Genomic DNA, 16,636 nt, shown 5'->3' on the forward strand with positions numbered 1-16,636 from the left:
TGTGTTCCCTTGCAGCGCTTTCCTCTCGCTCCACAGGCCTACACCAAAATCCGATTGCAGTGGATCCTACCAGTATGGTTGAAGCAGTCCCTAGTCAGCAGCCCCACGGTTCTCTCTGTTTGCAGGGCTTATCTTCATTCTCATCTTTCTATACAGACAGCATCAGAACACTAACACACCAGCTCCTCCTACAATTGCAATGCATTTTTGGTTGATTTAGTTACTGTGCTGTCAGCATGTCCTCACGCTTAATCTGTGTCATTAATTCCTTCCTTGCTACTGGCTTCAGAAAGCATTAACAAGGGAAAAATAAATCAAGAGTCAGAGCACAAAGAAGACTTGTGGGAAAAAGCTTTTGAGTCTTTTCTGAAGCTTTCATGCCTGTTATTCTTTACTTTGCTGATACAGCTGGATTTACCATCCTGTTGAATGAGCATATTCCAGACTATAAAAAAATAACAAAGTAAACCCACGTGCTCTTTGTATAGGTCAGAACTGGAGATGGGTTGCCAGATATAACAGCATAGGACAACTTCATAGCAGTAGAATAAAATGTGCAAACACAGGCAAAGTTGAGCTTATGCTATGTTCCTCAAAACAAAGCGGAAACAAAAACTGAGACGTAACAGAAAAGAGAGTGTGAGGACATCTGTGCGTGGGAGCATGTGTGTGTGTGTGTGCCTGAACTCGGCCGTGTTTGGGAGCACACATCTGTCTCCCAGCTGGGTGAAGATGTTTGTGTGAACATGTCGGAGTACATCCGTGCACGTTGTGTGGGAATGTGGAGTGGCCTCTCCTGTTCAGGGTGATGGGAAGCCTGTGAAAAGAGCTCACCCGAGTCAGTTTTGGAGTCTTAAATTAATGTTTTGGGGCATTGGTGCTCTCATGTCACCAACCTTAGTCTCATCTATACAGTCAAGGTGTCCATTGGATCCCTTCAAGGAAGACACATCTCTTAACAATTTCCGTCATTGCTACAGCAGGATTTCTCACCATGGTGGAGCAGGGGTACGTTTATGCCTGAGAAGTTCATGCCCTGCTTCATGCTTATATTGTGCTTTGTATTTTCAAAGTGCAGTGCAAAGTTTTCTTTGTCCTTTTATCCTCTTTTTTCACATAATCCATGAGAAACTAGACTATATAGTTCAAGAGATCAGAGAACTCACACCAAGAATGTTCTACCCCCACGCAGTTCCCCACATGGTGGCTAGCTCCAAATGACCCCGAACATCTGAAACTACACTCAGAAATATGGAAAATAAAGTTTTGAGAATGCAATTTGAGCTCACAGAGCTGAGGATCTCTGCATACTTGGTTATGGAAATAACCGTGAATGATGCAGCACCGAAGAGGCCGACGCAAATGGGGACAGGTGGGGCCGGGTGTGCAGGAGGTGAAACCCCCAGTAAACTGCTGCCTGGTGAAGACTTCAAGAGCAGGTTTCACAAAGATGCAGCCTTTTTCATTTCAAAGTCCCCCTAAAAAGAGTTAGAAGAAGATCTGGCCCCAGAGGAATCAGTGACCAAGCTCCTGTAGATATCGAGAGGATGGGATGTGTTTTCACACACCGGTGTCTTTTTGAGGTTAAAGACCAAGAAGCAGCAGGGAGACTTCCTAGCCTGTGTGTAGCGCCAGGGAACTCAGCAGAGCTCCCATGTCTTATGTCGGCTGAGAAATTGCCCCATTCGCTTGACCTGGTCTCTCCGTAGCTTTCTGTTCGCTTCCTGCGCATAAACATTGACACGCTGCAGCTTTAGTTGTAATCGCAATGTTTTCAGAACAACCAGGCAAACAAAATGCTGGTTGCGATGTACGTTGTCTCCAACCTCAAAGTATTTTCCCAGCTCTTCCTTTCATGCTTCAGGGCTGTGTTTCCAGGATCAGAGGTTCAAGTGTAGGCAGGTGTTCAAAGCATAGGATCCATCCTGCAATTTCCAGGGCACGTACTGGATGTTTGGGTTAACTTGGTGAGCATTGAACTGTACCTTCAGTGGGTATCCTCGCTGGTTTGGGGTTAGGCGGTGGGTTGGCCAGTGATGAAAATCACCCTGCTTCCAGGCAACGTGGGGTTTTGTGGGAATTTGGTGAAAAATACAATGATTGTACTCCATCCCTGGGAGTGAGGGACAATCACAAAGGCAATTTCGAAGCCCAGGGGGATGAAAGGAAACTCACACCTCAAAGATGTATTTGAACTCATATTTACAGTGGACATGCTGGTTAGATGTTCGAAGTAGGCGTTCTCCCAGAAATTTTACCTCAGCTCAGCAGCTGCGTGAAATACCACTTAAAAAACCAAATCATCATCATCATTCCTTCCCCACTACCAAGGTAAAAAAGCAGCTGTCTGCCATCGCCTCACAGCACCCGCCGGTCCCTTCAGCTCTCCACCACCTCATGTCTGTGCAACTGGCCCAGACAAACCCCCTTTCCAAACCTCTGCAGCTGAAAATGAAAACACTTGCACAGCCCCCCAATCCCTGAGGTAGTTATTCAGCCCGTGGTTCATTTTTATTTCTGCGCAGCACCTCTCCCAGGCCTGGCTCACACCTTCAGGTGACCCCTAAGCCCTTTGCTTCTCTGGGAGGGGCCATTTTGTGTGAGGTGGGGGGCCATTTTGCGGGTTCAACGGTCCCCTCAGGGCAGGAATAAATAGCAGCACGCGTCAAATGGGGGTCTGGACTCTGAGGGTGGGTGACAGGCGGTGTGTGGAGCCGCGTTAAAGCCTCTCCCCGGCCCGGTGGGGCTCACAGGGCCTGGCCGGGGCAGCCCCTGTCCGCCGCACTCCCTCAGCCCCACGGGAGGGAAGGCAGCAGGCCGATACCGGCCGCGACGAGTCCGCCCGACCTGCAGAGGGACCTCGCGGTTACGGCCGTTCGGGCAGGAGGCGGGCCGCGGCCTGGAAGTGCCGGGCCGAAGTGGGCTCCGCTGCCCGCCCAGCGGTGCGCCCTGGGCGGCTAGGGCGGTGCGGCGAGCGCGGTGCTTCCCGCGCGGCCTAGCGCGGCCTTTCAGCCATGGGGAAGAAGGGAAAGCGGGAGAAGAAAGGGAAGGGGGCCGAGAAGACCGCCGCGAAGATGGAGAGGAAGGTGTCCCGCAGAGCCAAGAAGGAGGAGGTGAGTGGCGGGAATGGGGGGGCTTCGGTAGCCCCGGCCCGCGGGGCTTGGGCCTCCCCTGGGGCGTTGCGGCGCTTCTTCGCTGCGAAGCCATCAGCGCCTGTGTGCGAGGGCACTCGGAAGAGGGGATAAAGGATGAAATGAAAACTGCTGTCAGGAAGGGTTTTGCCGTATCGCTGACAGGCTGGGTGCAGCGTGTGACGGCAGGTGTAAAAGGAGGACAGAAAAAATGCGGTAAGGGGCCTTCTTGCCTTCCATCTTCCCCAATCTCTTTCTTCTTGCTTAAAAGCAAATGAGAATGTTTGTTTATCTCACTCCTAGAGTGGGTGCTTGTATTAGGCCTCAAAACAGCTGCCTTTACCTGGTCAAAACGTGGTGTTACCAGCATAATGCAAAGCTTAAGACATGGAAAGTGCCAGCGTACATGTCTACTGGTTGCAGGGAGAGCTGATGCCATGCTGCAGGGGCAAAATCCGCATATTGTGGAATTCTCTGCTTTGACCACAACTTCAGAAAGATTAACTGAAAGGAGGTGGTGAGCAATGGGGGTTGTAGGAGAGACCGTGAGTCGGAAACCCCCCATAGCTGCAATCCTGCTTCTGCCCTTGCAACTCGGTGTATCTGCAGTTTTGGAGGCAGACTTTCTTTTTAGTTGACAGGAGTTGAAAGAGAATAAAAATATGTGCAGGTTTCTTGCCAGCTAAAGTATAAGCTGGGAATAGAAAAGAGTTTCCAGTTCCATTTAGGCATTTTTCCATTGCAGACAAAGAAAAGGACTAGCGAGATTGTGGCATATAGTTTTTCATCACTTTTAGGGCTTAAGCGATTTGCATTTACTTGCCGATTTGTGCGGTGTTTCTGCTGCAGGAATAGCAGGTGTGCAGCAAATGCTCTTTGCATACCATCCTTTTAGGACTCTTCTGAGCAACTTGTTAGTGTTTTAGGGGAGACCAATCTTTAAAGCATAAACTTTAAAGTGTGAAAGTACTCAGCATCCATTTCTTGTAGTTGAATGAAGGGAACCCAAGCAGACAATTTTTTTTAAAAAAGGGAAATCGTGAGGGTGAGTACTGGTTTCATGTGGTGTGCAGGTAGCTGGCTCTGTGCATGTCAAGGAACTTATGCCTGGCTTTTTATTTGCAGGAGGATCTTGAAGCCCTGATAGCAGAATTCCAGAGTTTAGATGCTAAAAAGACCCAAGTAATTGAGTCGTCCTGTCCGCCCCCCTCGCCCAGGTAAGAGATTGTACAAGGCTTTGTCTATCACTTATACAGCAGTTGGTGGTGCTTTTAATGACATTTATTTATGTAAAGTTATTTCCCAAGCGTGTAAGGCATGATATCTGGCATAGCTGATATCTGGAGTTACAAAACATCTGGTATATTGAGTCCTTGGTTAAAAAAGGGACCAAAAGCTTTTTTTTGGCCTTAAAATCCCCTTTTTAATCATCCCATCAGCACAAAGGAGGCAAAGCAGAGTTAGATTGTAGGCTTTTGAGGAACGATAAAAGTTAAGAGGAAGTTCTGGATTTGGACTAGAAAGCTGAAAGGACTTAAGAGGCAAAAGGATGTGTCATGAGATAGAAGACACTTGTCCACATACTTACAGGTTCTGTATTTCTGTTCCCTGTGGCTTGTTAAATAAATGCCTTTCTCTGTGATACCTGCTTTCCTCTCTCTGTAGTGGGACAGGTTGGTACACTACTGTTAATCTCACAGGGCTGTTACAGTGGTCAGTTAGTTCTTCCTTGGGAGTGGTAGGGATCTGTCTCTGCATGGTGCAAAACACTTTGGTGGTATGTAGATGAGCAATGACCAGTGGTGACTGCAGAATAATGACACAGATAAGTTGATACGAGACAGCCTGGTTCTACCCATAGTTCTGTGCCTTCATAAAACTAATTTTTGTTCTTGACACACCAGCATTAAAATTCAAGAGCTCACGTCAAAAGGCATGTTAAATGACAGTGTAACGTGTGCTCCTAAAATAGGAGAAGATTTCAGACAGTGTCAAATTAATCTTGCTGGAAGTTTTAAGAAGATAATTTCTTTGAGAAGTTTTTAGCCCTGGGGTGAATATCATAGCCTAGTAATTTGGCAGATGATGGAGAGACCTTTGTGGCTAGAGGGCAGAGGTGCTAGTGCTAGCTAAGTTGAAGGCTGCAAGCTTCTGAGTTTTACAAGACTCTTACACATCTACTGTTTTGGCCATCCCTCTTTCTTTTGCAGGCTGAACGGCTCCCTCTCTGCTCACCCTGAGAAAGATGAGTTGATCCTTTTTGGAGGTGAATATTTCAATGGCCAAAAAGTAACGTATACTTCCATTTCTTCTTTATTCTACCCTCTCCCTGGCTTTTACTGTAATTTGCATGAGTCTCATTTGAGGCGAAATTCAAGGCAGCAGTCATAAAATATGTATTTGTCCCTGATTGAGAGCAAAATAGCCTTTTAATTCTGCCGTGATACTGTCTCATGCCTGAACAGTTGGCAGGAAGGAGACATGCTAGAACCCATTAAGGAGTTAGAGTGATTGTCTCAGCATAAATATTTCAGGGCTTCATAATTTCTCCAGACTTAATTGTAGCCATATCTGCCCCTCACTTTTGATAACTGTTGAAGAATCTCTATCTTCCACCTTTCAAAACAAGATACTTCTGCAGTTTTGCTGCTGGCAAGGCATTGCCTGCCTTGGAGATGTGTACAGTAGCAAATATTTGCAAGTGGGCACTCTTGTTACTGAATTTCTGCAAGTTGCAAGTGTTTATTGTGCTCCTGGAGACAAACTGGTCTTTATGACCCTAAGAAGCTGTACGTACTATAGCTTGAAAATTCAAGTCTGCCAATGATATTTGGCTGCCTTAGGATAACACAATGGAATGTGCAAAACTAATTCTGCTTGCTTCACTACATTAAGCTGTTCCTGTCTCAGGAGTTGAGCAGTAGTTTGGGCAACTTTAACCTACACATCTGTGTTAAGCTCTAACTTCTTAAGTCCTCATATCTCAAGCTGTCACAGGCTTAACCAAGGGTTTGGGAAAGAACAGCCCAGTCCAGTGGATCACTCTCAGGAAGTTGCTGACTCCCAATCTAGTGGAGGAGGTTGTTGTCTTCCTCCCCTGCCTGATGAGGCAGGTGAACTGTTGCTTTGCAAAGCTGGTGCTGTGCTCCTTCTCCCCCAAACTCACAGCTAACCCTCAGGGATGCCTGTGCTTGGACAAAATGACCCTGTCCAATGGAGAGCTGTGGTGATGTGTATTTTCTCTTCCTCTCTTAACAGACGTACCTGTATAATGAACTGTATATTTACAACATCCGAAAGAACAGCTGGTCTAAAGTAGAGATCCCCAACCCACCACCAAGGCGATGTGCTCACCAGGTAAAGTACTGCATGCCAGAGCAGCAGTTGGAATTATTCTAATGCTGTGCTAAAGATGGATGGGACTTGGTTTGCTTTTTTTTTTCCTCTGAGGGTTTCTGGCTTCCTTTCGTTCTCCTTGTAATGGGTTGCCAATGGTGTCACTTCATCTCTCCTGCTGAGGGGGCCTGTACAAGCCTGTCCAAGGTGCTTGTGCTTTCTGACCACTGGGTGGCCTCTGGAAATATTAAGTGTGGAATGAAGATTTGGGGTTGTATCTGTTGGGTTGGCAGGACTCAAGCGGGACTCATGGGGGAGACTTGTTCTGAAGGTGGACTCCCTTTGCTGCATTATACAGGGACCAGGTCAACCATCCATAATCCCAGGATGGCACTGAATTTTCAAAATGCTGGTCAGGGTATAACTTTGAATTTGACCAAAGTGCTATGAATGGCAGAGTTGCTGTGCATGATTATTTCCTGAATGCCCACAGGCCTACATCTATGGGCATTATAGATACTGCCACTGCAGTAATGTGAAAGACCCATTACTATAGGGTATCCGACTAGCATGTAGCAGTTGGGCTTTGCCAAGCGTCCCAACTGTACAACACAGTGGACTGCTGGCACTGACTGTGTGTCCTGCCTTTGGGTTGTGATTTTTTTTCCTTGGCAGATGGGCTGTTTTTCTGTTGTCTGCAAAGGCAATGGAGAAAGTATGCTAATTTTTCTCTGGGATACCATGACACTCCCCTAGAATTCACCTCTCTGGTGCCTGTGTCATTATGTCATTAAGGTCACTGGCTGGTTGTGATGATGAAGGATTTGGGTTTGTTTACTTTATGTGAACACCTGCACATTAGAAACTGGACCAAAGACTTGTATTTTTTGCAGGTCTTTGGCCCTCACCAGCTGTCTGATAGATTATCTTACCTGTCGCAGCAAGTGGCTGGGTGACTGGTACATTTCAAAAGCTGCCGTACAGGATGGGAGTATTATTTTCCTACCCATGGCCAAAGCTCTTTAGAGCTTCCTGGTAAGATCTGATGCCCTGGATAGGTTCATATACCCTTGTTATGCTACGCCTAAATGCCAGTCTTGCTCTGAGCTGTGTGTTCTTTCTTGAATTGAAAGGTTCTGACTTGATTTTTGGGCTACCTTGTGGTGCTTAAAATAGAACTTGATTTCAGAGGCCAAATTCCACAAGGAGACCATAAATTCACCCATTTCCCTAGGTGAAAAGGAGGTTGCTTTGTGGGTGTGGAGTTGAGAGGTGCTTGTTTGGGTATTGGTAGCCAGCAGGTGGCTGTCTAGCAGCTGAATCTGAACTGAGCAGGCAGCCCGTGCATCAGGGAGCTGCAACTGGATTACAACAAAAATAAAATGAGAAACCTATCTGAGGAGTCCTGCTTTAACAGGAAGTTTTCTCTCATAATTAATTATAGTCACACAGGAGACAGTTCAGCCTCATTAGTTGACTGGTTTGTTGTCTTCCTTGTGACTATTTCTAACGCATATTCTGCATTAGCTCAAGGGTAAAGAGAAGCGTGTCCATGGGTCTGTATGTGCACGTTTTCAGCCTTATTTGTCATCTGTGGTCTCTGACACATGATCCTCTGTTTGAGTTACACTGGCTTCATTACATCAGTTCAACAGAGCTGAGGTGAGAATAGCTATGGATGGCTGTTGTCAGTTGTTTAAGGACAAAGCTTGGCTCGGTAATGAATTTCGAGACAGCTCTTCAAAAGGTCATGCACAAGTATGAGCGGGCTGTTATATGTACCTTCCCCTTAAGCTTTTAAGCTCTAGATACTCATGAAAATCAGGCATGTATCCCCTTTGTTTAGGTAACTTCATGTTCCCACAAATCCTGCTTGCAAACACACCCTATATTTTCTCATGTGTTTAATCATTGCATGTATAGGCTGGTTTATGTCAGGGCATGGTCATGTGTCTGATGCTAAAAATCTACTTTGCTGTTTGCTGGGAAAGATAGGCAGGTAATGAAGCCCTTCTGAAGAAAGAGATCATTATCCCAATGTTGATCTGTGATGGGTACCCTAGAAAAAACACATGTGGAAGAATTTGTTTATAGTGTAAACAACTCAAGATGTCCCAGTCAAGGAAGAAATTTGCACAGTCACAAAGTTTCCTTTTTGGGATTCCTTCCTTCTTCCTTAGTCCTGACACAGATAATTTCAATGAAGTAAAGTCTTGCTCTTCTCTCTCTACTTTTAACTGTCAGCTTGCATCGCAACAGTGTTTTGGTGCTGCTCTGTGCAAAAAAACCTCAAACCCAAACCCCTTTGATACTCTCCTCTCTGCTGCTTGCCCTAATCAGAGCAGTAACAGTCTCCTATTGTCCAGATGCTGCCCATTTCCTTCTGTGTTTGGGGTTTTTTTTGGTTGGTTTTTTGTTTGTTTGTTTGGGTTTTTTTTCTTCAGAGGAAGCAGTAATGCTTTTCAGGTCTTGGGAAGCATCAGGTTTGGACTTGTGCTGCAGATTGGTTTCTTTACTGTTTATTGTTTTATAATCTACAAAACCTGCAAAGGGCAATTGTGCACTGTTAATGGTCTTTTCCAAAAGATTTTTCCCTGATTACTCTGCCTGCCCAGTGCTGGGATGTTAGATGTGTCTTGGAGGCAGGAAGTGTCCCTGTTCCTCCCATGGCTAAGAGTTCATGCGCCCCAGTATGTCTTCTGCAGGATACTATTTATGTGACTAAAGAATGCATGAACGTTGCTGAACCTTAGCTGTGGAGGGGTTTCCTTCTGGTGAACAGAGAGATTTGAACAATTGTTGTTAAACTAAATCTCAAGATGCTTCTCAGGAAACTTTGAATTTATAGAACTGGAACTCAGGATGCTAGGAGGTGGGAAGACCCCAGCTCCTTGACCAACTTCCCTTTGCTATAGGGAAGGTGTGTTTAATAATGAGTAACTTGCATTTAAAATTCCCCTTCCTTCAGCCCCAGAGGGCTGCTGTTGCCAAGCAAGGCAGCAGCAGCCGCTGCCACTTGTCTGCTCGCTGGTGTTTGGAGGCAGCTGCACATTTGACTGATAAAGCTCTCGTGTCTCTGGTTTCTGAACCCTTGTCTGATCCAGCTCTTCCTTCTCCTGGCAGGCAGCAGTGGTGCCCACAGCCGGCGGGCAGCTGTGGGTATTTGGTGGGGAGTTTGCATCTCCCAACGGGGAACAGTTCTATCATTACAAGGATCTCTGGGTTCTGCATTTGGCTACCAAGACCTGGGAGCAGATCAAGTAAGTGATGGGCCATCTTGTCTAGACTGTGCTTTTGCCAAGAAAGGTTGGGCCAGATGATCCTTGAGGTCCCTTCCAACCTGGTATTCTGTGATGTGTTCTGAAGTTGATGATGTTGACCCCGTGAGGAACTGTGCCAGCATGATCTGAGTTTGACTCCTGGTATAGTGCTGTCATTTCCCAGCTGTCTGCTCATGTCTCCCTTGAGTACAGAGGTGCCCATCCTAGAAAGGGTGGAGAGGACAGTCTCCAGAAAGAAGTGGAAATGAGAGATGTGTTCCAAGTCTATTGAGGCCAAAGCTGTTTTATTTAATATGTGATTTTTGTAGCATGGGTGTGCTTGGGTGTTACTTAACTGAAGGAAAGAGTATCGTGAACAGCACTCTGTCCTCCCAACCATGGTGGGTGTAGATGTCCAACTTCAAAACAGTACCTGTTGCTCCATCTGCCTGGGCTCCTCCTGCCTGGGCTGTACAAGGCCAGTACAAGGATCTCCCAGTTTTACCATTGCTTGAGAAAACAGCTTGTATCTATCCACAGAGCCAAATTCACTCCTGACAACTGGCATTTGCTGCCTCAAAATTCCTTGGGATAAACAAGCCAATAATTCAGACCCATCAAAGTAAATAGGTGCCAAAAGCCCTGGTAGTTTTTGACAGGAGTTAAGGTGTCTAAATATCTTTGGTGGATCTAGCCTAAAGCCCTCTGCTAGTGTTTCCTTAACCTTTGGCTTCTCGGTTTTGCTGCTCATGTTTATATTTGCATGAGAGAAGAAGAGGTCTGGTGGGTCATCCAGTGGACTGAGAAGCTGGAGATATGGCTTTGGTTCTGACTTTGACATAGACTTTCTCTTGGACTTTGGAATTATCTTGACTGTGGGATTAGTCAGAGCACAGCTTTGGGTGGGCTGGAACTCCCGTGCAGCTGACCCTCGAGGTGGCACTGGGGAAAGCAGCAGCTTTTGAACACTTGCTCATCTGCCGTTTGACCTGTCGAGCTCCTGGTTATGAGCTTCATGTCCTTCCTGCAGGTGGGAAGCTCTAAATCTGCCTAGGTTGATCACTTTTCGCCCTGCTTACAGAGTGTGGGTGCCTGTTGTCTGTGTCTGTCTCTTTTTGCACAGTAATTGAGAGGGTGGTTTAGGACTGAGCTGTGCAGAGATGGATACCCTGGCTCTGCCTTGGCACATGCCTGAGGCCACACAGTGAGTCATCGTGCCTGTCTGCCTTTTCTCCCCTCCCTGGAAAATGGTAGCATTGATATTGCCTGACAAAGGGGAAATTTGAAGGTTTAATTTTACTAATGTTAATGTAGTGCTGAAGGGACTCTGGTGTGGAAGGTGCAGGGGTGGGGGGGGGCACACAGAGCCAAAGTGCAAAAATCCCAAGGAGTCCAAAACAGGCTGGGTTAGAAGGACGCTTCTAGGAGGACAGCACAGGATCCCGGCAGCCGACTGCTCTGCAAGAATCCAAGGATCGTCCTTTTGAGTAGCTCTGGGAGGCTGAGGAAAAACTGTTGGATTCGTAAGCAGCTGGTTCCTGTCCATCAGTGTGGTTCTTGGCTCCAGACCTGGTAGTGTTAATCTAATAACAGCTGTAATTTGTCATGTTCCAGAAGCCAGGTTTACTCCAGTGAGCCCTGCTTGTCTTTGAGAAGTGGGGGTGAGAGAAACCCTCCAAAATGATGGAGGGCTCTTTAAGAGGTGCAAGGATTAAAAAGACCTGTCACTGTGCAGGCTGATCTGCCTATTGTTGTTAGGCAGAAGCTGACGTAATGACTGTGACTGTACCCCTCCCAGCTCCCCCAAAATAACTTCTGAATCCCTTGCTCAATCTCAGCCAAATAAAGGGGATGAACTCAAATGCATTACATCCCTACTGGTTTCATGTAAGCGGGCAGCGGGGAGGAAGTGATGCTCGCCGTAGAGTCCCTGCTGAGAGAAAAGGTTGACATTTCAACCAAACTCTTGGTTGAAAAAATCCTCACCGGAGAGCAGTGTTAACACCCAGCTGCAGGGAGAGCGAGGGCGGGCGATTGTTTTTTGTGAGCCATCGGAGAATCCAGATGAGGCTTCGTTAGCTCCACCACTGATGGCACAAATTGTTCTCTCGTGGGTTTGCAGATGCGTTGCTGTAGAGCTGATTTAGGGTTTTCCACTCCCAAAACAAATGCTGCAGTACCTGACCTGCCTGGGAAGAGGAAATGAGATGGTTATGAGGCTCTACTCGTCCTGCATCTTATCCCATGTGGGAGAGCAGCCTCGGGGATGCTGAGTGTAACTTACACTGCAAAAGCACCTGTTGCCTCCCTGGAGCTGAGCATGAAGTTTGCATGTGCTGCGAGTTGCAGGATGCCCCCAGCAGTCCCAGGCCCCGAGTGGACTAAAACTGTAATGAGTGATTTTGTTGTGATGAGTTGTTACAGTTAGCGAGGAGGGAGCCAGATTGGGAAGGTGAGTTCCTAGTTCCACCTAGGGAGCAAGTTCCAGGTACCATGCTCTTCAAGCCGCCCAGAGCTACCCTTCATCCCCAGGTATTGGTTGTCACATGTCACCTTGGCTGCCACGCCACAGTGGGAGGATTCATTTGGAGACATTGGTACTTAATAGTTTCTTAGTAGCTAAAAGGATAGCCATTTTCTAAGGGAGCATCATAAATTATATGGGTGAAAATGCCCTGGAAAGATGATATTTTCTCTTTCCCTGCCCCATGCAGGATCTACTCCATTTGAGCTTCCTGATGTGTTTGGGTGGACGTCTGTCTTTCAGCCTTGCTGGAATTTTGAAAACGCTTGTGCCCTGGTCCCAGTGTTCAAATAAAACAAAGTGCATCTCCTCCCCATCCTTGGGCAGAGCTCCAAGAGCTGCATTAATGAGGCATCTGGTGGAGGAGGCTGGGAGGGGATGTCTTTGTTTTAATGCTAACCTGACTGAGTGTGAAAATCAAGTTTCTGCTGCCTCTTTGCTTTTCCATATGGCATCTTGATTACAGTCTGCTTGGAAAGGGGAAGGGGAAAGGGCAGAGATGATTGTTGAGTTGTATGAGGGATTTTTTTTTCCTACTTCTTTTAAAACTATGATCATAACACGTGCTGCATTTCCCTTTTGTGCAGCATTTTGCTTTTCTTGCCAGGAACCCCATTGCTGCTGTGATTTTTTCCACATAGGTGTCTCATGTCTGTCTGAAGTCAAGCACTTGCTTATTTTGGATTGCCGTTAACAAGCTGGGGGGGGCAGGTGACAGTGGGGGTCAGCTTGGGGGCTAGTGGTATTGGGAGAGTGGACATGTTTGAAAAGACTAAATGGAGGGGGCAGATTGTGTAGGCTTGTTGGGTCATGGTGGGGCACCAGCCCTGGTACAAAAACCTTCACATAGCAGGCCAAGCAATAGTTCCATGTGTCCAAAGTGGTAGCAGCGTTACCTGAATAAGTGCCTGGTGATAGATATTTGGGGTACAGACTGGTATTGAGTGAACTCACTTGGGTTTAGAAGATGTCATTTTAGTGCAAGTAATAGAGTAACAGAATTATTCATTAACAAATGTCTGGGCAAGAGAGACAGAAGTTTCTGTTTCTGTTCCACGTGGGAAGAATCACATGTGCCCCATTTCAGGTGGGTTTGAATGTATTGGCTTGTGTGGATTAAATAGCTAAGATGACGCTGGTGTGATCTGAAATTGCAGTTCTAGGAAATCTAGTTATTCCAGCCTCACAGTTTAGATTTCAGACAATTATGTTGTCCTTCCTGGCCTGCAGTTCATGCCACAGACCATCTTGGTGCTGTAAGAGGCTTGACTGTAAAATGCTTTTGAAGAGAAAACCTTGAGTAACTCATTCCTGTGAATAACATCCCTGTGCTGTGTCTGCAAAGGCTGCTGGGGAAGTGGATCTCTATTATCTCCTAGCACAGAGCACAGTGGTGCCAGTCTGCTTGACAGAGTTAAAAACTGCTATATTTAGCAATATTTAGCTATATTTACTTGCATTTTGCATGCACAAAGATGGTCCAAACACAACAAATCTCAGCCTGTTAGAAGACTTGCCAGCAATGACTTTGTCTTATTGGAACCACCTTATCATGTGTGTGATGCATAAGGTTGCCTCAGTGCATGAACTGTTTGTTACTCTGCCTTAGAGCTAAGCAATATTTTAACCTGATTGTCTCATTCCTTCCTAGAGAGAATGTTCTTATTCAGCTCTCTGTGGCCCAGTGCACTCTGTCAAAGAGAGACAGGGAGCATCATGCTTTGGGGTTGTGCTTGGGAACTGGCAGATCCCTCCTCTGTCTTGCTTTTGAGCCTGTATAGCTCTCTTCCCTTTAATACTGGAATGTTAATGATACTTCCCATAACAGATTTGTGAGATGCAGTGCTATAAATATTTCAGGGTAGCGTTTCACAAGCGTATGTTTAACGCTGTTTACAGAGAGAACTGGAGCAGTCACTGCAGTGCAGGATGCCTTTCAGCACAGGTTTGTTTCTGATGGACAGCTTTTCTTGCTCATGTGCTATCTGTCACCGGAAAGATCAGGTCCTGCAACACAAGGTAGAAAGGTGCATTGATGCTTAAAGAAAAGAAGGGTATTTTGGCGTACCATTGAGTAGACTTCCTCTGTCAGCCCAGAAGTAAGCCTTGTGAGCTCATTCTTTGGCAGATCAGGATCCAAATGTACAACCATTGATGGACTTTGCAAGGGATTTGATTTGAGGGGTTTGTGCCTTGTAGCAATTGCGTATTCACTTGTGTGCTTTCTAACTGAGTATACAAACACATGGATACACTATCTGCGTGTGCCATTGAACAGAACGCTTGTTTGCATTCACAAGTGTAAGGTGTAAAACTGAACACTGTCCTGGCCTTCAGCTGCCTTGAGTACTGGAAGAAGAAAGTGCTTTGTCCTGAAATGCCCCTTTGATGGGATGTTCTATGCATCATCACTTATTATTATGGAAAGGTTCCGAGATTCATGGGAGCATCCTCTGGATGAAGGAATGAACTTATGCAGTCTGTAGCCACTGTGACATGTAAGTCTTTAATTCGTGAATCTGGGGGCTGAATTCAGGTCTGTTATGTTACTATAAGTCCCAGAGTAACTCTACAAGCAAAAGCAAATTCCTTATGGAGCAGTTCTGATCAGACTTATGCTGTACATGTGTAGAGCCAGTCCTTATCCAGACATATCTTTTAATCTATTTTTAAAAAAAGTCTGGAGAATTTACAGCTCCCTCCCACATGTCTGCTTTCTGGTGTCAACCCCATGAAGTAGAGTATTAATCATAAAGTCTGTGAAACCATTTCCAAAATGCTTGTTTTGGACCATGAGCAATGATACAGGTAAAAGGAGACAGTTTGCATTTGGGAAACAAGTCTTCGAGCTTGCAGCAACCACCTTCTGGAGTGGCAGCATGGTTATACGTTACTGCCAGTCCTGCTTGACGATGCCATTTGGTTTTTCCATGTTGTGTTTGGAGACTGGGGACAAAGGACCTTGGCTGTATGAATAGCTCTAGGTAAAAATACTTTCTAAGAGCAGTTGTTGCAAGTTTAGGAGAGCATGTCCTTACATCAAAGGCTATAAACTTTCCTTTGTAGCTGATTCCTGCAATGTGTAACACAAAGGCCAAGGAAGCTGAGATGATACTGTACTGTGCAGAGTAAGGCCTCCTGGAACTGTGTTTCAGCATCTCTTCTTGTAGCTTGTATTGCTAGTCTAAAGAAAGGAGAGACCAGCCTTGTGATTGAGAGCAAGTGGTGCTGGTGCCAGTGAGACTTCTATGAATTCGGATCAGGCCCCAGACTGGATGTTTTCCTTAGTGACTTTGAGTGAATTGTACACTTGTGGGAACTTGTTTATTAAAGCACACACATCAATGAATAAACTTTTTATTGCTCAGAATTGATTTTTGACTTGGAGGAAACCTGTTAGAGAAGCAACATACTCTCTGAGAGGAGGATTTTGTTGTTAATGTTGATTTTTAATTCCTTCTTTCCTTTAAAAAAAAAGAAAAAGATTTTAAAAGGTGCCATCCTTTGGAATAGTGACATGGGAGCTTTGTTACAGAAGAGAAAATAATGATTTCGGATCTTGATGAAATTAATACTAGAGGTGCTATTCTGTAGGGTGATACTTAAAAATCCAGTAAATGCCTAGAAAACCCCCCTCTCTGTTAGAATAAAAAGTCCAAGCAATCAATATTAATTCATTCTTACCCAAACGCTGCTGTTCTGCTTGGAGTTTTTCATTATGACTGGTGTGAGATTGTCATTTTTGATGGTGAATAAGGGCCCTCATTTTTCTCTCCACAGAAATCTATCACCGCACTTTAGAGCTACCTGCTGCCAGTTAAAGTGTAGCAGTAGGGTTGTGGGTTTAGGTTTTGCTGTTGTTTTCAACGGTGAGCAGGTTTCTCATTTATTTAGGCCCTGATTCTGCAACCACTTAACAGATGTTAACACTGCCTATTTGAGAAGTCTTGCTGAGTTCAGTGGTGCTGTGTGCACTTTGGGAGACTCCTTGGTGAAAGTGAAAATGTGATAGATTAATCCATGGGCGCAGAGAACAGACAAAGCAAAACCCTGTTTTCTCTGCAGTTTGGCCTAAAGTTGCCTTTGTTTTGAGAGTTCTTGGTTTTGTTCTCTTTCATACAATGCTCAGTCTGTGGGTGAACATGAAGGAAGGTGAATCTTCATTGCCTCTGAGGAATGTCGTTGCCACCTGCCTGGCTTCGCATGAGGCTTTTGGATGTGACAGATGGGGTGTTGTTGCTTGCTCCTGGAAATGGAAGTGGCACATTTAACTGAAAGGTCAGGAAGGCTTAAAAGAGCAGAACTGTGATGCATAGCTGCTTTTTAATGTGTAAGATAATAATGATCACTTGTTTTGCTGCAATGCCTTTGTTCTTGAGGAAATC

The 16,636-nt window shown here is 45.7% G+C and overlaps 1 protein-coding gene across 4 annotated transcripts in view; it reads left to right on the forward strand.

Moving 5' to 3' along the window:
• The first annotated feature begins 2,892 nt into the window (after positions 1–2,892).
• Positions 2,893–16,636, forward strand: part of KLHDC4 (kelch domain containing 4) — a 28,834-nt gene continuing 15,090 nt past the window's right edge. The window contains exons 1-5 of one of the 4 annotated variants that reach the window (XM_069793316.1): positions 2,893–3,113; positions 4,257–4,348; positions 5,342–5,420; positions 6,390–6,488; positions 9,591–9,727. In XM_069793316.1, the coding sequence (XP_069649417.1) occupies positions 3,015–3,113; positions 4,257–4,348; positions 5,342–5,420; positions 6,390–6,488; positions 9,591–9,727 (506 nt within the window). In that variant the 5' untranslated portion in view covers positions 2,893–3,014. Of the gene's footprint in view, positions 3,114–4,256; positions 4,349–5,338; positions 5,421–6,389; positions 6,489–7,483; positions 7,503–9,590; positions 9,728–16,636 lie in introns of those variants that run through there. The other 3 variants (XM_069793315.1, XM_069793317.1, XM_069793318.1) reach the window with 3 other exon arrangements.

The sequence above is a fragment of the Haliaeetus albicilla genome, chromosome 10, assembly GCF_947461875.1.
Source record: "Haliaeetus albicilla chromosome 10, bHalAlb1.1, whole genome shotgun sequence".
Lineage (NCBI taxonomy): Eukaryota > Metazoa > Chordata > Aves > Accipitriformes > Accipitridae > Haliaeetus > Haliaeetus albicilla.